Here is a 26,912-nt window from a genome sequence, read left to right as displayed (position 1 = left end):
GGATAGGCAGGTGACAAGGAGAGGATGATTGTCTATGCTTTAATCACCTACCTGTCAAGAAGGTCTAATAAGAGCAAGCTGTAACCCTGGTGAGGATTTGGAGGCGAGTCTCTTGGGTCGCTAATGTCAGGATGGGGATCACAACAAACACCCAGAAGAAGAAGCTGAAGGCCAAAGTTCAGGCTCCTCACCCCTCACACCTACCCTGCGAGGCCGACCTAGCTGCCGGGGATCTGATGAGCAGCAGCTGTTATTAAGAGTGGCTAAACACATCATTTCCTTTGTCACCATGATTACACCAAGGCAAGGGGACCCTTAGGTGCAGGTAGACCCAGAGTGTATGATTAGCTCTGCCATTTAAATGACATTCACACTAATAACGCTAATATCAGGTCTGTCAAGGTGAGAGAATACAACGAGGGATACGTCTGCGGTGCTGCAGCGATGCACACGGGAGGAAAAGTGCAGAAAAATCTGATTCCACTTGATGCGAAAGCTGTGTCAATCAGTTAAGTCAAGCACAGCGACTGATTGTTTTACTCTGCATCAGTGCTGCTGTACACCAGCCACAGAGCACAGAGGAGCTGGGATCTGTAAACAGTACAACTCCTGTGGAACCTGCAGGGATTGGGTTGTTTAAAAAGGGATTGGCAGTGGAGGATATTAACCATCAAAGAAGAGCCGGGTCTTGTAAAAAGCGCCGGTGGAAAGATACAGTATTTGAGCTCCGTCCAAATAGCTTTTGTTCTCTTGTACACACAGCACTACTACGGCTATTTGCTTGCGAGGCTATTTGGCGGAAAAATTAAAGAAATGGTTAACTTTTCTTCTCCCGCTGGAGATTCGTCTCTGAAGTCCCGCCATCTTTTAAAAACTAAATGACCCCGCTCCCTCTCTCTTGCCTGAACAAAAGAACGGCATTATCAAACCTCGCTCTCAGCAGTGCTAGATCCATTTGGTAAACAGCCTGTGTCCTACAGTAGTAATCAGAGGGTATTTTTGAGGGATTTGCAGGCTGGCCAGGAGGCATCCGCTGGAGTGATCTCTAATTGCTAGAAGCGGAGGCCTAGACTGCCTGGCGCTCTTTTGAAGCCATCGGCAGCAGCTTCCAGCCTGAGGAGCCAGCAGGGGGAGGCTTCCCACTGAGGCACTCTCCTTTTTCTTTATTTCCCTCCTTTTCTCTTCCTCACCATGCCTTCATTCTACTTTTTTTTCCTCTGCTCAGTCCTCCTTTCTTTCTCCGCTTCTCCTCTAACTGTACTTGTTTCCTTTCTCCTCACCTCCTTCTTCCCCTCCTCTCCTACTCAGTCAATGAGCCAGCAATCACTTTGCAGACAGACATCCTCTGCTCAGTCGGCCATGTTCAATCCCCGGCACCGGTGGCTGATGAGGCATTGTGGTGACGTCAAATAGCGGGGGCTTTTTTCAGGGAGCAACAGTTAACCTGTGGAGGCGCAGCGCTGCTTCCCAGGTTACAGGACGCATACTGGCACTCTTTGTATAAAATAATGAATGTAATATGCCAAAGAGATGAAAGATAATGAGGCCAATTATTTTTTTCTTCTCACCCAGTGAGGCGACAGAGGCAAATTTATGTCAAATAGTTGGTGTATAATGACACCTAATACCACTGGAGCCTTTGTTACTGTAGGAGCTTGTGTATCCTGCAGCTGAGACTTTTGCTCTCTTGAGGACAGTTGGGAAATTGTGACTTAGCACACACAAATACACACACGCAAAGGCATCAAAACCTTTAGACAATAAAATGATAATGTTAGAAAGTTGGGCTGTGTCACATTTCTAAAGGCCGGACAACTCTATGCATCTGAAAAGCTCCTAAATGTACCTATTTAAGGAACAAACACACAAACTGGAGGGGAAAAAAACCACAACTGCATGCTGTCATCAGCAAACACAGTCCTGCAGACACACAACCAGTTTTTTGGTTGTTTGGAAGGCAGCTCGCTCAGTGTGACATTGACTCCTCAGTGCCAATTCCACACTGGGAGCTGCACTTGCTAGCTTTGCTGCCAATCCAGGTAAAGAGATTACAGACACACACAATGCAGCCTTCTGTTTGTCTGCCAAGAAGAAAACCAGCCTTTTAAGCCCATCGAGGAAAAAAAAAAAAAAAAAGCTATACACAAATTCACAGCCTCAGCCTGGGCCCCATCCTCGCTCAAAAACAAGAATCCCCCTCTTCATCTTCTTCATCTTCTTCTCCAGGAATGTAGTGTCTAATATGAGCCTCGCTCATACAAAGCTGCCTTGTGACTGAAACAATCTAGTCTGGGTCTCTTTGTCCTGGTCCCCAACGCTGTTGCGCATTACTATTACTTGCATCATTCAAATAGAGAAGGAATTTGGCTTACAATCAGTCACGCAGTCATTATAAAGCTCCACTAATGGGTGCTGTCTGGTTACTAACTGTTGTAAAACAATACGTAGGGAATTACACTTGGATTTCATCATGTTCCTTAATGGTGTAATTAAAAAGAAAGGTGAGAGTGAGCGTGTTTATTACTTGAAACAGATATAGGTACCACCTTCATTATTTCAACTTGCAGTAATTAACTTTACTTAAAAAGAAAAAAAAACTTGAAGAAAACTTCATTAAAATTGCCAGGCTGACTCTGATTTTGCAGATTTTTTTGCAGAGCATGTATCAAACAATCACTGTGGCGTGCAGTTTTGACCCAATTAATCAGCAACTTCTAATTGTAAGAGTGTAATTTAGCATTAAGATTGCAATGCACTAATTTGCATTGTATATACTTATCATTTTTGGGATTCATGTGGAGAAGCTGCTTGTGAACAATCAAATCAGACCCAGTGTATATCTAAACTTTTATTTTGAAAAGGTCCTGTGGGATTATGTGCTCAGAGTAAAGCAAGTGAGAGATATGTTGATGAGAAGAAAGGTAATGTGGCGAAGAAGAAGGGCTAATTATAATGTGGAACTTATTAAAGGATGTGTGAGTAGCAAGGCAAAGAATTCATCCATCATCTACTGTACCTTTAACACACAAATTAAACCCCAGTCTTTTGGCGGATGGCGACAGTTGCCACTCTTTCATCGTTCCTCTTAGAGATGCCATTTTTTTCCCCACCTCAGCAACACTCTCCTTGGCACTACCAATTGTGTTTGACAGTGAAATCACATCTTAGATCATAGATAAAATGTCAGCCTGCGGGACAGGGAGTAGGCAAAGGATGACAGAATGATTTTGACTCAGGGCTATTCCAAAAGCTTTTATTTCCCACCAGTACAGCTTGCGCTGTCATCTAGGGGTGGCATGTGAAGTTATGTCAATGCTAGTGGGAACAATGACGACTGGTATGTGTAGATGGACTGCATTGCTCATGCCCTTGTCCCAGAGCATAGCTTGGGTTTTGGAGCACAAATCCAAACACACAAACACACACACACACACTGTAACCAGGACGTCCTGCTCTTGCCAGCCTGTTCTCACTCCCAAGTGGTCAAAAACTGCAGCTTGTCCTGTTTCCCAATGTGAAAAAATATCAAAGTATAGGTTCTCTAGCATCACACCTGGACTCTTCCTTCTGGTTTGTTATTTAAATGGGCAGTAGGACTCAGATGATGCAATATTTAGGGTGCTAAAGGTTGCTTTTGAGAGGGAGGAAGGAGCAGCCCATGAGTCATCCTAAGACTGAATCTACTGTCAGAATTACAGGGTTTTGATTTCTGTGTTGAGAGAGGCGCAGACTTTTTGAAGCTATTAAGATCCTGAAGTTTAAACAAAATACAGAAGATTACATCAGTCACTTCATATAATGGACATCAATTACAGGTCTCAATCTAAATTTAGACAAGGGGTGCAGCACATCATAGCCCCGTTTCCACCATCAGTCTGGATTAGATCAGTATGGTTTGGTACATGTTGGATCAGTTAAGCCTGCTCTTGCATTTCCACAGCAAACAGTGCACCAGCCCCCTTGTGGTAGGCGGCGTGTAAGCTGGATGATGATAGTCGCATCAGTTCGTAATAACGTGATGCCATAACAACGCGACACACCGTACCCCGCTAATAAATCAATAAAAAAACGTGACACAGTAAACAAAGAGCAACGATGGAAGACACCCAGCAATTCACCTTCTTTGTTACAAAGCGCGACCAAGCTTTGTTTCAGTAAAAACTGTGTGCTGCCAAGAGAAATACAGTTTCTGTCGCACAGTAAGTGAAGATTCTTTCAGCCAGTCAATGGTCTGCAGTGTTGTAGCTCCACCTCCCGAGACAGGATCGGTGTAGTCTGGCACACTTACAGAAGGGACCCAAAAAAGTGACAGCTCTTCTCGGTTATTTGGGGGTCTGTCCCGGAATCAGTCAGTGAAAACGCCATAAATTGCATGCCATGCTGAGACGAACTGATCTAAACCGTTGGGTGGAAACTGGGCCTATGTAGCCTAGCAGTTCCCAGTCTAGTTAACCCGGATGTTAATGCCCCTTGTGTCAGCTCTATCATTAATGCGTCCCCCCACCCCGCTTGAGATGTATGCTGAGCTAATTTTTATAAAAGCCCACACGTCTGCATCAATCTGAACAAAGAGGATTAACCTGAACAGGAAGTCACTTGATCAGCGGATACTGGGTCATTTATATTAAAAAAAAGTTTGTATAGCTCGGTAACTTAGAGTTCATGGCTCTGTCCTTTCCAAGGTGGGGATCACACCTTTACTCTCTTTCATATGCATACATCAAAGCAAAGCAGCAGAAAAGAAAAAAAAAACTCAGAACACAGAGAGCCTTCCTAAACTAAAAATTTGCTCAAAATGTGATTACACCACAGGGAACAATAATCTCCTATAAAACATATTTTCATTACATAAATGCCAGGAGATATGCACAACAACGTTTGATGAAGAGTGAGGTTGGTTTGACTGATAAGCAGCAAGACTTTGACCTCAACTCTACCTCTAGATAAGCCAGAAATGAACTGGAGTAAGTATTCTCAATATGGTGATGGCCATTTGCCAGCTTGATCCTGCCTTTCCAGAAATCAATGAAACTAAAAATGTGCACATTTATCATTCTTAGCAGTTATTTGGTGAACATTAAACGTAAGATCTTTGTAACATTAAATTTTACCTGTCTGTGAGAATTTATGACATAGACTCTACTTGTGGAAAAATTGTTTGTCCATAAAGTCATTGTATGCCAAATGTTTATAATTGAAAAATGTTTATTTTTGATTCTCTCAAATCATAAAGCTTTATTTTACAATTCTTACCATACCTTGCATAATTATTTTCAAGTGGTAATGAGACTGTCATATTGCAAAGCTCAGGTCAAAGATCAAGCTAACAAATGAGTTATGAATGACCTTGTGCTCTCCAAAAGTCGCAGCAAAAGCACACCAAAGATGTGTTAAATATACGACAAATGCACATGATCCTGACTTCCCCTTTTCTGTCATAAGACAGGTGTCAGGAGTAGAGGGGAGGTTGAAGGGAGGCTGGGTGGTGGAGGTGGCGGCGGCAAGGAGGAGGGGTATACTGCAGTAGAGCATGGAACAATGGGCGCCCTCTGGCATCAACCTCTGGACAGCCCAAGCTGCTCACCAAAGACACTGAACTCACCCACAATGAGCCGCCGCAGAGGAAAGGGAGGCTTTAGAGAGTTCAATTTCCAACACAATTGGCCGTATTCTACTCCTTTAAATGCCAGGGAGATGGTGTGCAGCGTGCGCCTTTGTGAGGAGCTTTGCTTACAGCCAGTGTCCTCTAACAGGAGAGACAGGGAGGGAAAGACGACAGAAATGGAGAGACAGGCAGTGTGGGGAGATGGCGTGCGGACAGAAATAGTGGTGCTGTGGAAAAAGAAAAGGGGAAGAAATAATAGGACTGAATGACTGGGAGAGATAGATAGAGAGTTTAAAAAAATAAGTACAGAGAAAACAAGAAGGGTAGAGAATGTCTCCTCTGGCTGTCGTTTGGCCGCCTCGCAGGGACCGTCTGAAGGACAATGCTGCTACTAGTGGAGTGTGACGTTTGTCCTCTATCCAATTCACCACAGCCCCAAAGAAAACACTCACAATCAAGTGTCGATCATGCAGCTAATACACAATATACTCTTCCAAAGTAAACACAATGCAGTCTAGTAATATACAATACAGCCTCTGCATGAAATGGGAAATGTAAAGGCAGTGAGATAACATTCAAGTGAGCTGATGAGAAGGTGTAATGTGCCACAGGAGGTTTAACAACACATCACCTATAACTGCTGTGAGCTACACTGTGCTGCCTATTCAAAAGGAATCATTTCACTTTGTACACAGCTGCATAACACTCTTCGAGTAAGGATTCTCCTCTCTGACTGTGAATTTAATATGCCTGTACAAACATAAGTGTTGTCTTTACTTCACACAGGCTCCACTTCATATAAACATACATGACTTCAGGGACATTTGCTTAATTTTTCCTTGATCTGCATCAGCAAAAAAAAGCTGCTAAAGCCTCCTTTCTGCAGAAGACATGGTGTTTTATGCTGCCACTGTGCTCCAGGGTTTGGGTCAGTGCAGATTTGAAATTTGGTTTCAAAGCAGCAGACATTGCATTGTGTAGTAGAGTGTGTCTGTGTTGGAGGTATGACAGCATTCAAGATTAAAAAGAACAAAGAGGGTAAATGGCATTAGTTGTTGGAAATGTGCTTTTTCCTGCAGAGCTCTACAAAGCATTAAGGCAGCAAGAGAACCCTTATTTCCAGGAGTTGCAATTACAGAATAGCCACAGTGGTTAAAATTGCATTGTGTAACACTCCAGTGCTAAATAAAGAATGTGTTATTTTTACTCGCTGCACGGCTGCAGAAAAAGGCAAGATTATTTTTTCATGAATCAATCTGTAAGATAAAAACGAACACAGGTGGGAAATTGATTTGGGCTGCTGGCTGCCAGATGCCGATCACTGGATCCTGCAGGCGCAGGCACTGGTTTCACTGATAATTTATTCAATGTCCTTTTCTTTGTGGTCACAGGGCAGCTGAGCCATTAATATTACACAATCACACCAATGGGTTCGATGAATTATTCACATTTTCTTATGGCTCCCCGATACGCCATGCAACTCATCCGGAAGAGCTGCTGTGTTTCTTGAATGATAGGTGTAACTATCTGCCGTCAAGTGGAACAAAATATCAAAATGCAAGTTAGAAGAAAAAGAAAAAGCAAGAAGGAGTGCACCTGCCTGCTTTCTCAGTGTCACACTTCATATAAAGAAGTCCTCTGTCAACGGGAAAAAAAAACGCAAAGGAGGCTGTTTCTCCATCATTGTCTTCATTTGAAGGGCATTTTGCTGCCCAAAGGCAAACGCCTAACACACTCCCTGAGCGTGGCGCCCATCCCCTTTCACAGAGGGCTGGCAGTGCAGCAGACAGGGGAGAGTGAAAGTGAGTGAGGGTGAAAGAGAAAGAGAGAGAGCAGCCAGAAGTAAAGGAGAGCGGGAGGAAAGAATCTGTCGTCTCAAAGCAGACCTCACACTGGGTTCTGTCACTACAGATCAAAATCCCCTCAAAGCCAAAGATCACTTCCACTACAGTTCACATGTTCCACACTTAGAAACTGTTTACCCGACTCAGAGAGTCCGTCTGCACACACACAAACACACACACTTGCACATGCACACACAGATACAGTAGAAGAAGAAAGAGAAGTTCTTGCAGAAAACAAATCCAAGGCAACTGCACTTAAAGATTTATACAGGTTGGGAGTCGCTCACTGCAAACAAATGTTTAAATCAATATGGCAAAACAGCGCTCAGCTCAGACCAGTTCAGGGAGATGCTGCGCTGCCAGCTCTGCCTACAAGCGAGCTGACAAACAGAGAGGTATCTGCTCCTATTTCTTGTGGAAATACCTGTCAGTGCCTGTCGACTCCTCACAGTGATACACACACGCACACAGCCGGGGACAGTCTGTCTCCTAAAAGTTGCTCTAACGCACCTACGTGAGGATTCATAGCCAATAACAGCCGATGTGAAGGGCTCAGGGGAAGTGACAGGCCTATATGTGCTTACTTCTGGTTAAATCTTGGCTTTAAAACACACCTACATGCCGCAATGTGGTGCAGGGGGGGAAACCTGTCTTTGGAAAGTCCTCTGCTTGAGAGAGAAACGTCCCCTCATCGAAAAGATAAGAAGCCCGATGAGAGATAGCGATAAAAGTCAGTGCTTCTCCTGGGCCTTATCTGATGCTGTTATCTGACTGCACAGCACCCACCATCTCGCAATCTTTACACCCTTTAAGCACCCCTTCTGAAGCACCTACACCCGCATTGACACACACACACTCACACACTCACACACACAGCATCCAAACATTCTAAACACCGTACCAGCTTATTGATTACTTTGACACGCTCCCATTGTTGAACAGACGGCACACCTAATATCACGAAAGATTGGAACTGTTCTGTGTTATCTCATGGGGAAAAGGACATAAAATTACTATTTTCTCACCTTTCTGGGAGAGAAAAAAAAAGTGAGGAAAGAGAGAAGCAGCTTTGGTGCACTTACCTCTATGTCTGTTAGTAGTCTTATCAAACATAAGCATGGCATCATCAACCTGGAAGACACAAGAAGAAAAGTAGCGACATTAGCTTAATCTCTTTGGCAAGTAGCTCGCGTCACCCTCTTTCCCCCATTGAATCACATCTCATTCTGCTCTCAGTAATTACTCTTAGAATATATATTCTGCACTTATTTCTTTCTAAGCACCTCTCTCCTTCATAATCAGTGTGCGGTCACAGGATTAGTGTCAGGTTACAATTTCCTTTTCTGTCTGCGGCTCGTAATTTTTGGATGATACAGGAATTTAAGGGATCTCATTTTCCTGCAAAGATGTGAAAGAGTGAAAAAAGGAAGAGCCGGAACAAGCTGGGAAATTAACTTCAATGACGAGCGGTGAAAGAAATGAAGAAGCGTGCAGACAATATGTTTATTTTGATAAACACCTATGTCCGGTCTTGGGGAGAGTGACAGATAGACACATTACACTAAGCGAGTGCTAGACAAATGGGATGCTTCCTCATCTCGCAGCCGCAGCGGCAGCAGCATCCACTATAATATCATCCCTCATCATGTCCAATAAAGCCACACACAGGCAGACAACGTTTTTACCTCACACAGCCCCCAAAACCCAGCTCTCTAGGCATACTCTGCTCTCTATAACTCTGAAGAAATGCTTAAAAACCCGACCGAGGCATGCTCATTTAGTCTGGAGAGAGAATATAAAAGAAAAGAAAAAAAAACAAAGGAGAAGAGAGCAGCAAATAGAGAACATTCTGCACCATTCCCTCCCTGGTTGTGCTCTCTAGGTGAGTGTAACCGTGTACCGATGCGGCTTGGTTCTGTTCACGGGGAAAAGATGTGCACACAAGCGTGCGCCTGTGTCTTTCAGGGGAGGGTGACAAAGCTCAGGGAAGAGATGGAGGATGAGACAAGAATAGGGGTCTCACTCGAGCCGAACCTTCTGATTGGATAAAGAGAAGAGCCTGGCAGCCAGGCAGACTAGCTCTGGCAAACTGTTCGTGCCACCCTCTTGCCACACATTTGGCACACAAGACGTTGGCACAGCTTGTACAGCCCGGTTACTCACTGCACGGCTCAGGGGCCACATGCGGCTACCAGCACTTTATTTGCACCTCCCTGAAATACTTCCAAATTGCCAAATTTGGCTGGAAAGAGTTATCTAAATAAAATAACCAATAAAAAGGAAAGACCTGCATTCAAACTTTTGGAGAGTAGGGCTGCTGAAGCTCAGACTTCCTTTATTCCATCATCAGGTGGTGATTTTATTCAACATGATCGAGTTACTATCAGAGGGGCAAATCCAATCTGCCCTTTGATTTAAAATCAACCAAAAGCAAGGGCATATCATGTAAACCCAAAACCCCTCAGTTGCATAGATTCAAAGGAAGTTGAGCTAGGTAATACCACATCACAATAATCAAAAATACCAACATTGTGGCCTTGTGTCAACAACTTTATTAACCAAACCTTTGTACTTTGATAAAATCAGATTATCTCAAAAATAACAAAAATACACCTGGAGTGGTGGAAATACTTTGCTCATATTTCTTATCTTGAACCGTTTTGAAATGTTTTCTTCTTTAACAAAACAAAATCTGAGGTTTTAAAGACACAGTTTGAATACTTTCCTCATTTGTTTTGACTTGCTAACTCAAACAACTGTTCCAACAGTGGTTGGAAGATTTTATGTGTTTATTTTAACCCCCAAGTGTCTGGGTTGGCTTTGTCTGTGTGTTTGTTGTCCCTCTGATCTAGCTTAAATAGGTATGCACCAAATCCAGGCATACACACAATATAACACATGGACGTAGTCTCCATGATGTCACCCATCTGTTTCTGAAGAGGAGTTTTGAAGCCTAACACTGACAGTTGCCATATTAGAAATGCTGGGTTTAGTCTACCTAACAAGAGATGGGCCTTTGGCCTTCTTTGCTTACAGCTAGTGCCACCTGTCAGTCTTGATTCACCCATGTAACTAAAATATTTCCCTGTAAATAAATCATTTTTTGGATGAACTTTAAACCTTCACTCTGCAGCTTTGGGGACTGTAAGAGAAGCAGGTCTTTCTAGTCTTATCTTGGCCAGCCCTGGATGGTGGATAACAGAACCTTTAGGTTGTTTCAATTCCAGAGTTCAAAGGTCATCTAGATTTTTTTATTGGAACATAACCGAGCACCTTAAACTGAGTTATTATCAGACCCTGTGTGGGAATTCTTTCTCTCAAAGTGGTAGCAGAAATGTAAGCAGCAGTTTTGTTCAGTCAGGAGGACAAATCTATTAGAAAGGGTGAACTGTGTGTGTTGCAATAACTCTGGCTAGGAATCCTTTGTATGGTTAACACTGCAGAAACTTTTTCATTTATACTGTGGATAAAAAGCTGCTGAAATTCATACAGAAAGGGGATGAAAGTAGTGTATGTAAGGTTTGAGACTGATGTTCTGTAGTATAAGTAAACACTTCCTACTGCAACACTTTTGGTGCTGCTGCATCGCTAGTAATAAAGTTATCAATTTATCTGAACAAACTCCTCTGTGGATAAAGTCACATCAACAGATACGCTTTTAAATTTTACTCAGCTCTGAAACATGTGCAGGGTAATAAGTGTGTTCTGGAAAATGTGTATAACAATGTGCAAACAAACAGGTGCCAGCAAACATGATCACCTGCAGCAACAGTTCTATAAAAATAGTGTCAGGTTCACATCTCTGTACGGTCAGGTGATCTAAAGGAAATCACAACAAAGTAAGAAGAAGTGAAATTACTGTAACCTGTAGCTGTGATTTTACTGTGCTTATAAACACATTGCAACTTACTCAATGAAGGACAGTCACTATTTTAAAACATGAGGTTTATTTTGCACCAAATCGAAGAAGGTAAAGTATACCGTTGCATTTCTGCAAGTTTGAAGAAAAAGATGGAGAAGTATGTTTTCCAAGTAAGGTAGGTTTTTAATTTGACAAGCTTGGCTGACGGCCTGTGATCATTGACATGGGGGGCAGGAGTTTATAGTATTTGACCACATAATTTAATATCAGAGAAACTGCCAATAGAGTTACTTCTCTGTGAACCAGTCAACCATAAGTTGTGCAAGGACACCCCTCTTTGAAAAATAATCAACAAAAGTCTCTTTGGGAAAATAATCAATAAAAATACTAATTATAAAAATGTGCTCTGTGATTTAATGGTGGGATAAAACTCTGAATCAAAATTAAAAAAAAAAATAATAATAATAAAAAGCCTTTATTCATTTATTCATTCATTCATTTTCCATACTGCTTATCCTGTTCAGAGTCACATGGGGCTGGAGTCTTTCCCAGCTGTCTGCAAGAGGCCGGGTACACCCTGGATTGGTCACCAGTCAATCGCAGGGCATGTTTGAGATTTTTCCTCTTAATTACAACAAAACTACAGCGACATCAGACATACATGAGCTAATTTTATTTTTCATAAATGTAAAACTTTGTTAACCCTTTTTCCCTAGCCAAATAAAACCAACATATAGAGTTATAATTAATCATAGATGTTTTTTGTTTTATTTTGTTTGTTTTGTATTATTTCAGTTGTTGTCAGCTGTTTTTCATTGACGGTATTGCTACCATCTTTGCTGCTGTTGTAGCTTTGGTGATCTGTCCTTAAGTCAAGCTCAATTGACCCTTTAAGTAAAGCTCTTTCTCAGCACAAAAAAGAAAAGAAAAAGGAAAAAAAAGGGTAAATGCCAAAGTGAAAAATTGCAGTAATTTGGGTGTCCACTAGAGGTTGGTCCCAAAAGTCAAGTAACTCTCATTAGAGCCAGTTTTAAAGCAGAATTAAACATGTTGACAACTTGTTTCCAAAAAAACAATGAACGACTCAAAATCATGATCTTTTAGATTAAGTTGAAAGCTCCAAGGAGAAACTTTTGATTTTTATAGATTTTGTGTCCCCCTGTAGACTTAGCAAGACCACAAATTTTCTTTGCTGCACTTGCCCTCTGTATGGGTTCTTAATGTTTTCTGATTAAAAATCTGATCCTGCTGCGTTTTTACTGACAGATGATTATGACTTCCTGTTGGAAGTGGCTATAAGCCTTAAAAAATACAACACAGGAAATCAGTTTTGTTTCTGATGATATTGTTTTTCTAGGTAGGTCATGTAGAGGCAATAGTATTCATTCAAATCTATTTTTGCTACCACATATATATCCCCTTGAGGAGCTTTAATAAAACAATTAACCCAAAGCTGTACCCGGGTGGTCGAGTACATCCAGGGTTCCTTTGGGGAGCAAAAATAAATGCAAATGTTTTGCTATCTATGTAAACAAATGAAACCCACATGAAATCTAAGTGGTTTGAACCCTAATAACAGCCTGCAGTATCCTGAGCCATCAAGCAGCACGAGCCCTTCATGCAACATGACATTCAAATATGTGTGCTGTGATATTGATAGCGCTGCTGCTGTACAGCCATTTACAGCCTGGAAGCAGAGAGGCTGTTACTGTGTAAAACGAAGTGAGCCCTATTAAAGGAAGTGTATTATATGAATGTGTGAACTGTGTTGTTGTGACATTATTAGAGGAGGACCATCCTGTCAGTGAGACCTGTACAACAAAGAACACAGATTCACTGTGAAGCACTGATGGGCACTTTAAAAAGAATGTGCACATGATGTGAGAGTCACACTCTAGCAGGTCATACAATACACTCTCTCCTCTCTCTCTATCTATCTCTCTCTTAGTCTCTCTCTCTCTGCCACTTGCAGAGTCTATAGAACCATCTCCCGTGCTTCAGGGCTTTTCAATGTAGTTATTCAAGCAGAACACAACTGTGTGCCTCCATCTGATAGAAGGTTAAGGACCTCTTCACTGCTCACAAAAAAGCCCGCCACACAGAGGTGAGGCCGGGCTCACCTCAGGGAAGAAATCTTTCTCTGTCCTCCTCCTCCTCCTCCTCTTTCACTCTTCCTTTTCTCCTGGCTCGCTGAAAAGAAAGGTTCAAAGGATAATGGCTGTCTTATCACTATGTAAAAGGGGAATGGGAACTCCAGTGAAGTGCCTGGCCTTTTGTGACAATGAAGAAAAGAGCAAAAGTCCATTTCAGCGCAGTGTATGCTCTGGAACAGTCCATGATCACTTAAAAAAAGAGAAGGTTGCTGAGAGACAGTCGGGACGAGGAGCTCTTTAACTAAACCAGCAGCAAACACATCTGAACTAAATAACCTTCTCTTCAAAACAAGAACGAACCGACAAGAGCCTATTTGGTATGTGAAATGTTTGCTTACCCAAAGTTTTACTTCAGTTCAAAGCTCAGAAGGTAGTTGTTAAACACAAGTGCACTTTTTTATCCATTTTTGGTCCACGTTCTGTAAGTATCAAAGATGAGTGTGCGTCTGAGCCTCTTGTGATTCTTGATTTGAGTGCAAAGATTTTAATACATCTGGAGAAAACCTTAAAAGATGTCAACAGATTCAAGAGGAACGCTACAAATGGTCCACGAGCTTGACAGCCAGGTGAAGCTCTCTATCACCCTGGTCTTACACCCTGAGACAGAAAGGCTTAACCACTTCCTGTCATAAAGAATGGGACTTAGCCGCTCACAAAGTGTAACCTCTTTGTCTGAATTAATCCATATGTTTGAACAAGCTTTGAAAAAAAACATGATAATTCAAAAAAAAAAAAAGAAAAGAAAGGTGGCTGAATGATGAATTATGTATCAAAGGACAAAGGCATCAATAAAGGCTAATGTGCTCTGTTTTTGGACAGGAAAACAGCAGAGGTGCCAGGTGACAGGGAGAGATTTAAGAGCTCTGGAAATGAATTATGACAGCGATTTAGAGGTGTCAAACGCACATTTACATTCAGCTCATGGCTGAAGGCTACCAAAGGAGCTTTCCACCAATTTGGGGGTGACACTGATATAGATCATATCTGATGCCAAAGGAGAGACCTAAGCCACAGAAAGTGACCTGGGACTGAATGTCCCTTTCCTTGTGTTCAGGCTTTGGGCTCTTGTTTTAGTGCAGCACCCTGCAGGGCTTTGTACTGCTCATGTTACAAACACAGAGGTTTCCTTCCCACTTAAGTCCATTCCGTTATCCGAGTGGAAAAAATCGCACTCTGTGTGCTTGTAGTTATCAGACAATTTCTTTTTTCTTTTCTCCAAGTCAATTTCTGCATTAGCTTGAGGGTGGCTGGGATTTGTGCTCACACTGCAAACACTGAACAGTCTGTGCTCTCAGCAGGGTTTCACCAGGTGAGAGGATCATCTGGAAAAGCTTACATGACTTTTTGTAAGTATAAAGTTAACTCTGATTAAAGAAATCCTCGTAAATACCTGACACCGAGTGACTTCAGGCATGTTAAGTACACCTGAAAAATCCTCCTGAGTGAACCAGCATAGTTTGGTTAAGTTAAGCTCTCTAAGGGCTAACGTGGATCTTTAACAACCAGCTTGGAAAGCTCAGTTCCCCAACATCAACTTGGCAATCCTGGCTCGAACTGAATTTCAAAGATTGCTCTTTCTGATTGGCAACTAAAGAGTAATAGGGTGGGGGAACAGAACATTTTATTTTTATGTCTGGTTGATTCAATGTTTGTTTCAATGAATATAGCCTTGATAGTAGTTGAGAATTTCAGGCATGGCAAAATTAAATTTAGTTTCATCCTTATATCATCCACCCTCAAGTGTTTGGAGGCATGACCTGATTCAAAGCTTGTCGTAATCATTTAACTGCTGAATAATCCTCAAGTGTGTGGGGTAAGTAGAACTATTCTGATGCTCCCAACTGGGGCCTCCCTGATTTGGATTCCTGGTCAGACCGCCTCTGACAGAATACCTATGATCACCAATGAGATTAACAGACTGGGAAGTATCATATATAAGATGTTACAGCTTATGAGCATCACAAAGAATGAAAACAAACTACACCCAGAGCTTAGTGGACTCCTGATAAAAGAAGACAAGCTGGTGGTATTATAGTTCTTTTTTTTTCTCCTTGTTTTTGTTACTGAGACACATGCCATGGTGGCTGGCTGACAACACTGATGACCTCATTTGCTCAACTTATGTACTCATGTTCAATTATGCAAGCTTCTGTCTCAAAACTATGGACTCAGTACCCCAAATGTTAAGTGTCTAATGGTCCCACGGTATTGTTTATTGTGTGCGACCCAAAAATTACCATATTTAAAATCAGTCTGAATTGTCCTGCTGTGTTTGGTCTCCCACAATTTTAAAATCAGTTAAGATCTATAAGTTCTGTAGTGTGTGACTGGATTAAGCCATTACCAGCATTATTACTTTTTGTCACTGCGATGATGATAGTCGAGTCAAATTCCCTTGTAATTATTGGCTGTCACTTTAGTCAAGGCTTTTAAATCAAAATTGTCTTTTACACCAGAGTACATCTTTAACAACACATTTCTTGGACAGGGTAATGCTAAGATCAAGTAGCAGAATATCAAATGTTGATTATCATTACATTTATTACCCTCTTGATAGTTTCCTCCTTTAAGATGTCACTTCAGCGTGATACAGAAAAGTGCCACCACAAAGATGTAAACTTAATGGGATTGCAAGGCTGGTGTGTGTGGAAGTCTGCCAGATATGGAAATGGACTGATGTTAAAACTCAAAACTATAATAATTCAATAACATTGAAACTTACTGGACAAAAATGGACATATTTTCCAAAAATATATATAAAAAATGAATTTCAGCCTTGTAACAGGTATGACTTTCTACCAAAATATAGCTCCTGAAGAGTCACAGTGGATAAAGGCAAACCACTTTTGTCCCAGTAAACTCGACACTGTAGGGTCTACAGTGAACTCACACACCGAATAGAGAGACCACTTCCTGACTGGAGGACCCAGTTTGAGCCCCCTTCTTGGCAAGCATCAGTTATTCTTAAGAGCCTCTGAGGAACAGACTTTTTCCTGCCACCTCAAGGAGCAGCAGGCTGTGTCTGAACTTCTACAGCTGCCTGCCTGTCTTTGGAAGGGGCAACAGCAGTATAGAAAAACCCTTAAGGGATCAATGAAGTATCACATTATCATCATTATCACTACCATTACGACAGATACAGGTCAAGGAAAAAACTCAGCCAGCACTTCCCCTTCATCAACACACTCTCTGCTATACAGAGCATCTAATATTCTATTACAATGATGGCAATTAGTGGAGAAATGATAGCGACCCAGTGACAATGGACAAATTTGTGACAACCCTTTCGATTGTTCTTTTGTAGAGGAAATCTATATCATTGTCTGGGAACGTCGAGCCGCAATGTGCTGCATGCACGCTCGAGCGCTTTTACAAGTGGAGGTTTAACGAGGAGCAGAGGGCAAAATTTTCGCTCCCCATAAGCTCTTGCAATTACATGCGAGGGCAAAAGGGACACTGTTCTTAAATGTGGGACTAGATGGACAGGCTTTTTTTTTATTTCAAAGGCCAAACCTGCTATGTTAAATCTAAATCACACCCTCTCTATTATGAGTAATCTATTTTTCCCCCTCACACAGAATGTGTGATTTTCTATTTTCTTTGCTTTCTATCAAAGCTGAAGGCTGAAATTTAAAAATCAAAACTGTCATCACATTAAATCAACTTTAATATCATTAAGTTTTTTAGATTCTTTTTTCCCTTTCTTTTCTTTTGATAGAGTTTTTTTTAACTGTAACTTCTCCTTTTTTAGATTCAATAACGGCAATGACTTCTTGTATATGCCCAGTGGCTTCCTGACCTCTCCTGACTTACCATTCTTATCTCTATTTATAATAAAATCACATGTGCTCTTATAGATCTGCAAATACATTGAAGAAATAAATAGGAGTTTGAAGTTTTGTTTTTTAATAATATTGATTTCCATAAACTGATTGAATTGACACATTTTTTGACAGTTTGTGGTAGTAGGAGAAGAAACAAGGGTGCCACAGCAATGAAACATTTCAATTACCAATGGACAGTCCCATATTAGAGGAATGACATTCATTGTATGTGATTAGACTATGAATGAGGTTTCACTGTATCAGAGTTCACGCACACAATTATTTCTTACACCTAATTACTGAAAAATGAGCGGCAGAAAAGGAGATTCAAGTGTTTTCCAGCTCTCATCTGACAGGAATTCTTGTGTATGTAATTATTAATGATACACACCATGGGCTGAATGTCAACACTTATTCCAGCGACTTTCCTTCATGTTGACATTAACAAAATGGCTTGAGAGGAACACTTGAGGAAGACAATTCCTCAAATCTGTCAGGATTACATATTTATGAGGTCCCCTGCGCAGCATCCAAGGAGGTCGCCATGGTGATACACGCTGTTGTATATTCTAACGATGAACTTTGTGTGTCAGCGAATGCCTCGGAGCGTCGTTGAAATGGTTAGTGCAGATCCCACCACCGCGCTCTGTGCGGCTCTCGGATCGGCAAATACACAATTAAAGAGGCAGTCATGCTGAGGCCACTCTAATCAATGTACTGTTACAAAGGAATGTAATGAAAGGATGATGGAGTGATGCCTTCAGGAGGAGGCTGTATTGTTAGGCCAGAGCACAACATTGTTGTGGCAAAACAATATTTTATTAGCACATCTCTAGCTCAGCCACAAGACAAAAGCAGTTAAAAAATCTTCACATTTATTCTCCCTTTTCTCTCAAAAACCTGCGTCTATGGATAATACAGCCATAAGTCTGCTCCACAATAAAGTATACAGCCACTTATGCGTCATAAAAACCTGATATCGTCACTTAGAGAGAATTGTTTACCCCAAGTTTTTCTTACTCTGAAGTGAGATTAAAATGAAGCTGAGATTCATCTTCCACACCCACTGTCTGCCACAAGAGTTTGAACAAAGTCTGTTCATGAACTTTAGATAATGATAGATAGATAGATATAAAGATAGATAGATAGATAGATAGATAGATATAAAGATATAAAGATAGATAGATAGATAGATAGATAGATAGATAGATAGATAGATAGATAGATAGATAGATAGATAGATAGATAGATAGATAGATAGATAGACTTTTACTTTTTTGGTCTCGATACAGAAATTGCAATATCAGACATGATAGGTTGGTGTGGCTAGTACCAGGAGGCTAGAAGGCCTGTTCCAACTCCACCTCTTGTAATTTTTTATCAAAAAATAGATTGAGTCAACATTTCAAGTGAAGATACAGCATTGCTGGGTTTCACAACTTCAACAAAATGTCAATGATGTGCGGGCTGAGGAGGCCACTGAGGCTGAGCCGTACGTGGTATAGACATTTTTGATTGATTTATCAAACGTGGAATCAAAACAAACAAGGGGAAGTGAAGAATTATTTTCTTTGATTTTCTATGATTGGATTATACAGTTGACTACTTATATACATATTAACAGTTTTATTTATTGGCATTTTATTTTACTCCCTTGTTGTAAATTATTAAAAAAGTGGGTTTAGGTCTTAAAAAAGTCTCCTCTGACCTATGGGCCATCAATCAATTAGGTCTGGGGTTTACTATAATGTAAGCCTCAACATTTCCTTCAGCTTTAATGGCCTCTCAAGAGAGCTGTTGACAAGGCTCAGTGCTGTGTGAGCTATTTCTTGTTCCACTCGACCCTTTAACACCAAACAGGAAATAGTTTACAAGCCTCTTCCTTCCTGTATGAATTGGACTTCAGTGTGTTATGGGATCAGGCCTCGTGATTGGCCCCACAGTAGCATGTCCACACAGTTGAACTGGGTCTGCTTGAGGAAGTAGGCCTCAGCCTCGTCCATCAATCCGCCTGTCTTCCTTTGCCAAGCTGCAGGGAACTACCCATTATGGAGTCATTTTATTAATAGGCCCCCTTTCCTCTCCGCCACACTCGTGCAGAGTGCCTCCTCATTCTGTCAGGATGGAGTATGCCTGCAAGCCACCTCCATGAAAACTGCTGCACCAGAGCCCTCCCTCCCTCCCTCCTTTTTCCCATGTGAGAACTCAGGCTGGGAAATATTGTGCTTTCAAGCTAAAATAGTATTTGGAGAGGTGAGCAATCCCTAAGCCCTAGAGCAAACAGTTTAACATTGAGGACTTATTTAAAATGATGTCCTTCCTCCTGGAAAACCAATCAGATTTCTCTTGCAGCGTGCACACGCACACACCCACATTCACACAAACACTTACACACAAGAAACAGGTTTTACATCATCCACCCCTTCTTCCTCCTTCTTGTTAGTGTAAATAAAGCTCTGAGCAGCGATGACTGGAGGACAGAAAAAGGTCAGAGGGTACTATGAAATGTTTGGGGAGGCTGTGTGAACACATGATTCAGAGAGTAAGAGGGAAGTCTTGGCGGAGGTTTGTTTAAATGAGCAAATGGCTTAGACATTTGAGGAGGCTGCAGAGGACAAAAAAGGACAACACTAGAGGAGTTGATATAAGGTTAGGTACTCTACTTCTGAAGATGTCTTGCCGTTTTAATATGCATCGTCATACATCAGTCATCTGTGTCTCATATTCCCTAAATACCACTAGCGACTAAAGTTTTTAATTAAAAACCAGGGCCTGTATTCACAAAGAATCCTAAGGTGAAAAGTAGCGCTTGGTGACATCAATCTTAGAAAAAGCTTAGAATTCCTCAAACTTTATGATTTTTCAAAATTTTCCCTTGGTAAGATTACAGTTAATCAAAAAGCGTCCAAGGCCTTAAAAGAGCTCTTGAGGTGAAAAACTGTTAGGAGGAGGAAGGAGAACTTTTAAGAAGCCTTAGAGCGGATGGTGTCAGACTTTTTGCTAATCAGTGTCTGCCACCTGCGACAGATGTTTAGCTGCTGTTCCACCTCCTAAACAGTCCAGTAAATGAGCATATAAAATTCTATAACATCCATACAATTATTAATATCAAAGTAAGTAATGTCAGCAGCCTCAGCCTAAATGGTGGCCTACAACACTGTTTGAAAATAACTTAGCTTGTGTGCTGCAATCGCCGCTCTTGCTTGGGATTGCAGCACGTACCAGCGATCCCAGGACCCAATGTCCCTCTTAATAGCCATCTCTATTATTGTCCTCCATGAGCTGTGCCAACAGCAGGCCCTGCTCTGTGTCCAGTTGGGCTTTCTAGTTATGTTGAAATGCTGACACAGCATCAACATATTGTTATCCTACTTTTATTATTTTTCCACTTCTTCCTCTTCTTATTCTTCTGTATTTTTCTTGGGACCTATCACAGCCTTTAAAATTGCACAGATTTTCACAGAAAAAAAGAGTTGAGTTATAGAGCATATGCAAGAGAAGTGTGCTTGTAGTTTTATCAGTTCGTACTAATACTTTTTACGGTAAAAGGTATTTTGTAAAAATTTTTTTTTTTTTACATGGAATTCAATGGCTGATTTTTACGCACCTCCACCCAAGACTGTTGCAATTTTGAGACTACAGTTTCTGCATAGTTCCACCAACAGGCTTCATTCTTGCATCAAAATGTTCCCACTTCTTTCTGCATTTTTTTTTTCATGTTTTCAGCTTTCTGCTATCTTCTACAGCTTTTGAGATATCACTGTTTAGGCAATAGAAAGACTAAAGCTTTCTCACAAAAGATGAGTGGATCACATGACCACATAGAGTGAAACTCAGTCACAAATTCCACTTAAAATGTTTTGAAAAAACACCTAAAACATTCTCATACTTATTTCTACCAACACGATTTATATATCAAAACGTAACTACGGCCCTTCTCTTTTACACAAAACCTATTGCTAACTCATTAGAGGGACAATTTTCACTCAGAGAGCTTCAGACTGACAGGAGTGCAGAAAATCTCCCCATCTGCTACAATGTAAAAAGTCTGCCTTCAAGGACATAATTCTTCTCTCTGTACTCTGTTTTTAATTCGCTGTAGCATGCTAATTTTTAACACTACAGGCATAAAAATACATCAATGGGTTCATCAGAGCCCTGTGCTACTCACTGCATTGTCAGATTTTTCAGAGCCAACAAGGTTTTTGCGTAACCACCTTGCAAAATCCAGGACCTCACTTAGTTTCATAAACAACAACAGCTTACACACACGCACATGTACGCACACAAATAAAGCACATGAAGCAGAGACTGGGAGGAGGAGGGGCTGGGCAGCCAGTCAGATGCACTTGCTCTCACATCACAGCACATGTGATGTGTGTATGAGGACAAAAGTTGATGAGCTGCCATTTGTGTAACAGCACATGGCTAATTGAATATTCATGAGGTGAACACACAGTTGGAGCTGGTAAGCATGCTAAAAAGTTTTGTACTGATATGTGTGGCTCCAGCCTTGCTCTTGTGAGACATGACATAGTATCAGAGTTTGTGTTATTGACTGTTTAGCTGTTTTAATTTCACATGTTCTGCATTTTGGCAGTCCAACACTTCTTTTGCGCATTTAATGTCACATTTTTATATGTTGAATTTAGTGTCAACATTTCAATGTATTTGCTGCAATGAAGTGCAACTTTTCTAGTTCTTTTGTTATTCATTTATTCGTTAATTTGGTCATTCTGCCAAATCATACTGTTTTTATAGGGACACCAGCAATCACAGAAACTGCTGACAGCTTAGTTTGTGTTCATCATTAATACTGAACACATTAAGCAATAAAATAATCTAGAATGGACAGTGAACATAACAATAAGCAAATCAATATAATCAGCATTTCAATAAGGTATGTTCAATCATTTTGAAGCTATGCCAGAAGTTTCATCATAATGACATAAAATTAACGTCATAATTACACATTTCTTGTTACAGTCAGAGGTACATGGTTGATTTTACTATCCAGTCATTACTATGAGTACAGAGTGCTTTGTATTTGTCTTTTCCCCTTTTTGCAACAACCAACCGCAGCTTCTAAAAGACTGCATCACACCTAGAAATGGGGTTAACCACACCTTCTCACTAAGATAAAAGTTTCTGTCCCCTTCTTTCCCAGAGTTGCACCCGGAAACTTCATGAATCACTCTTGAGTTAAGATTATCTCTATAATTTTTAGGCAATGTTAGGAGCTCTCTGAGAGGACTATGAGAAGTTTTGTGAATACAGGCCTTGGTGTAGAATCTATTGCCTCACTCTACATCCATTCAAGTGTCTTTTATTGTTTCATATGGAACTTCGAATCAGTCCAAAATATTCTATCAGGTATCAGCAAGTCAAAATGCTCAATGATTGGATGAAAAGAACCTGATGATTTTAGGTCGATTATTAGTGTGACAATAACAATCAACAATTTCATTTTGGCAGAGTGTGTTCAGTTTCTAAAATCTAGTAAAATGTTTCTAATAATACTTTTGAAGGGATAATCAAAAATGTTATACAAGCTGATAATGATCAGGGATTTTGCATGCATAAAGTTTTCACCATTCATCCTACTTGCAGGTTTCAAATACTGTTGCTCAGCAATGTGTTACAAATGTTGGTGATGTGGTTTTGAAAATGTTACCTCCATCCAATCCAGTGATTTTAAAGCAGCAGCTGCTAATAATACTGAGTGAATCTTAGAAACGGGAAGCCCGTGCTGCCTCAGCAAATACAGATCATTTCAGTCACACGGCGGCACAGTGGCGGCGGGGACGAACAAACATGTTCAGATTCAATCAGCCTTTAATGAAATGGGAAGCCTCAGCACTGCCTGGTAAAATATACAGACAAGGGTTATTTCTTCAGAGTCAGGGAACGACTACGCCAGATATTAACCCAGAGTGAAAGAGAGCATGTCGGTCCCTGTCTTTGCTCTTTTCCACACGAGACTCAAACAGACGGCCTTGAATTTGGCTGGTTGTTTCCAGCTCTCTTTGTTGGTGATGAGAGCACTTGAGGATGCAAAGGGCTCCTGCTGCACCTTTGTAAATTTCTAAGCTCCAACCACAGCTGGTAGCACCTCTGAATAACCATCTAGAAATTTTGATTTAATAAAAGTCTTATTAACAGCATGCTTACAGGTCCACGAAAATAAACCTCTCTCAGGAGACCAAGTGTGTTTTTATTCTTTGGTATCAATAGGTGAACACGAGGGATGGAATGAGATGCTAGCTGCACTTGAATAGCATTCATTTTACTCACAATGGCCACCGTTCCTAATACCTGCACTGTTTTACTTAGATTAGGCTTAAGCTTTTTTAAAAGGCCAATTCAATAATTTGACATTTCTCTGCAGAATGGGAGAGAATGAGCACAGATAAAAACTTTTTTTTCCCTCCTCCTTTTCATGCAAAACACTTTCATCTGTCATTCGGTGATAGCCCGTCTCTCTTTGTCAGCACAAATACGGGAGCCCCCATTTGAATATGGTAACACATCCCTCTATTTATTAAAGCTTGGATTAACATGACAGGAAGTTTTGTCTGGGGGCTCTTTAAGATGGCTCAGAGAGGCAATCTGGTGACAGTAATAGGATCCAGCTAATATACTTGACTGATGCTCCTTTCCCAGTGTTATAAAGCAGAACAATGGGAGAGGGGGTTCTGGGAGTGAATACATTGAGTTTTGTAATAGTGTGTGTGTGTGTGTGTGTCTGTGTCTACGGGGACGGAGGGTGCACTAATCAGCCAGAATACCATCACTTAGCAAATATAAGGGCTGAAGAAATAAAAATACTAAAGGTCACGGAGCAATTCCATCAGGACAACTATGCTACAATTAAGTGAATAGACAAATGCTGTGACATTAGTGAGAGCTATAATAATGTTTGACTCGGGCGTTTGTGCATGTGTGTGTGTGTGTGTGTGTGTGTGTGTGTGTGTGTGTGTGTGTGTGTGTGTGTGTGTGTGTGTGTGTGTGTGTGTGTGTGTGTGTGTAGAGTTTTGTTAAAGGTTGATCTCAAGAAATAAACAGAAACATTCTGACTTGAGGCATTCAGAGATATCTGGTCCCTTAAAGTGTGTGCGTTTGTTCTGTATTTACTAAAGACATGTAAATGTGGAAAGCTTCTTTCTGTTTTTTTTTTATCCATAAAAAAATGGATCTAAATGTGAAACCACATATGAAATAACCGTCATCATAAAAGTACCACTTCTTTTTTTCTTTGTTCTTTTTTTTTTTTTTTTTACATGCAACTGCAAACAGACCTCGGTGTTGCAAAAGCTAAGACTGCTGTTTTTGATAGATCACATGGTCTGTTCATTTATGACAGCATTACCAAGCTACAAGTTGTGAATGTTTACAGACTAGTATTTGGAAGTCTAAATGTTGTTTTTTACAAATACAAAAGAAAAATTAAAAAAGTATCACTATGAGATGGATGGATTTTGGAGATTAGACAATTCTGGATTAAAAGAAATAAATACTACCCATTGGGAAAAATCAACAAGATAGGTGAGTGGACGTCGTCACCTCCTGCTGTCTGGCTGCAGTTAAGGCAATAAAACCTACCTCTGCCATTTCAATGAGGACATGGGTAAAAGTACAAAATCAAAACATGTAACATTATCCAATTAGTGGAAAAGACCCAACACATTTCACTTGTGCCTGTCGACACTGTGGCAAAAAGACTATTTGAAGTCTCAGCCTCAGGCTGGCTTAAGAAATCAACTGAGTCGTCTTTAAAATAAAATTTCATGTTCACTTGTCTTTTTCTTTAGTTGGTAGCCAGGCAATAAGTGGGATTGAAGATGGTAAGTTGGATTTTATGCTGATTAGAACTGCCTTGAGTCAGGGTCTATCTCCCCCCTGTAGAGATTTGAACTTGCACAACCACCTGCTTGATAAGTAACAAAACAGCATGCAGATAAAAATTTCACAGTCATAGTTTGTCTAAACATTTTCAAAACTTATAAAACAATAATTCCTCTATGGTGTTTAAAAGCTGAGCAGAGAGTCATTATAGCTCCTTTGGTGTAATTGGTGTCTCTCTGCTTATCATTGGTGTATATTGGCATTGTCACTTACGTCTTTATAATTCTGCGTTGGCAGGCTTTCAACGGGCTTCACTGTGATCCATGTTTTCTGAAGTTTTTCTCTGGTTAGATCCATCGTTGTCAATATCACTATGCTGAGAGCAAAGTGCTTATAGACATTTCCATATGCCAGAGAGCTGCTATGGATGAACAATACGTGTACGCATTTACCAAGCATGTGTGTGTGTGTGTGTGTGTGTGTGCAAGCACTGGGTTAGCAGATCAAACACACATCTGTTTGTGAGATAGAGGGGAATCTGTGCTTCTCCCCCAAACCTCTCAATACTAATTAACGATCCACTGATAGTGGCCAAATGCCAACTGTCATTAGCACCCGACACAACACAAGTACACAGATGTGGACTCGCACACACTCAAACACAGATGCTCTGCGGTCACCCACACCGGACCAGACCACCACGGGCCATCTGTGGGTAAGACACATAAACACAATGATCTCTGTTTGCACTCGCTGCTCCCTGAGAACCCCCCTGCAAGACAAAGCTGAAGGAAACTCGACCTGATTAAAGTGTTGTGTAAAAAATACATTAGTCATAACATATAGCCAGCTAATTGCTAATCTGATCTGCGTGTTGATAGTAAGCTATGACTCTTAAACAGACTGCAGGCACTCCTCCTGTATGCTTAAAGACGTGAATGACAACCTCGATTCTGGCACCGCTGTGGACCTTTGACTCCTTCACTGATAGTGCCATTTGTGTGCTCTGAAGCAGTGTGCTGGATAAAAGCATCTGACAGCTATCTTTGATTGTATTTAGCAAGGATTTCAGCTATGCCTGTATCTAAAAGGATAGGCCGCCCCCTCCCTGTCTCTCGCGCAGCTTCTTCTCTGCCTGCATCTGTCACTCTCCACCGTGGTGACAGGGTCAGATAGAGAGAGCAAAGCAGTGAGAGGTGTGACACTGTGAGCAGATGAGGGTCTCCTTGTATGGAGGCCCACCCTCAGTGTGACACCCATCACTGCTACCCAGACAGCCGCCAGTTGGTCCAAATATTGCCACTCACATTGGCCGAGGTAGGGAGTCCAGAGCCTGACAGACCACCAGGAAATAATCTGTAACCTAGTCCTGCTTTGTAATCCAACTGAGCCATCATTCAAGTCCATTAAAATTTCACCAAAAACATCCCAGCATCACACAGCATCCATTCCATGGCAATGATGCTTAAATATTATGAATAGTATCCAGGGCTAAATATGGCCTAAGAAGGAAAAATTTCACGAATTCAAAAGGCTAACAAAACTGTCTTGATAGAGAAGTTTTTAATTGAATGAAATCAAAAAGTTACAATTTTTTCTGTCTTATTTTACTTAAACTCATGGAAATATTGCCAAAAAAATGTATCCCCTTATTTCTCAAACAGAACAAGCATCTTTTGGTCATTATTGTCAAATGTGAACAAAGGATCCCCTGCTGTTAGTTTGTTTGCTTGTAAAGATGTTCTGTTTGCTAAAGACCGCTAACCAGGGCACACCTAC

At 41.0% G+C, this 26,912-nt stretch overlaps 1 protein-coding gene across 12 annotated transcripts in view; it reads right to left on the bottom strand.

Annotated features, from left to right (window-relative positions):
* LOC141791451 (RNA-binding protein Musashi homolog 2) overlaps nucleotides 1–26,912 on the bottom strand; it is a 311,762-nt gene that overhangs the window by 132,052 nt on the left and 152,798 nt on the right. For all 12 annotated transcript variants that reach the window (XM_074671944.1, XM_074671945.1, XM_074671943.1 and 9 more), the window contains exon 7: nucleotides 8,532–8,580. In XM_074671944.1, coding sequence (XP_074528045.1) covers nucleotides 8,532–8,580 — 49 coding nt within the window. The remainder of the gene's footprint in view (nucleotides 1–8,531; nucleotides 8,581–26,912) is intronic.

Source organism: Halichoeres trimaculatus, unplaced genomic scaffold, assembly GCF_033239565.1.
Source record: "Halichoeres trimaculatus isolate MK-OKI-2021-1 unplaced genomic scaffold, fHalTri1.1 fHalTri1_scaffold_6, whole genome shotgun sequence".
Taxonomy (NCBI): domain Eukaryota; kingdom Metazoa; phylum Chordata; class Actinopteri; order Labriformes; family Labridae; genus Halichoeres; species Halichoeres trimaculatus.
The sequence above is the reverse complement of the archived record's forward strand: the minus strand, read 5'-3'. Positions and strand labels throughout refer to the sequence as shown.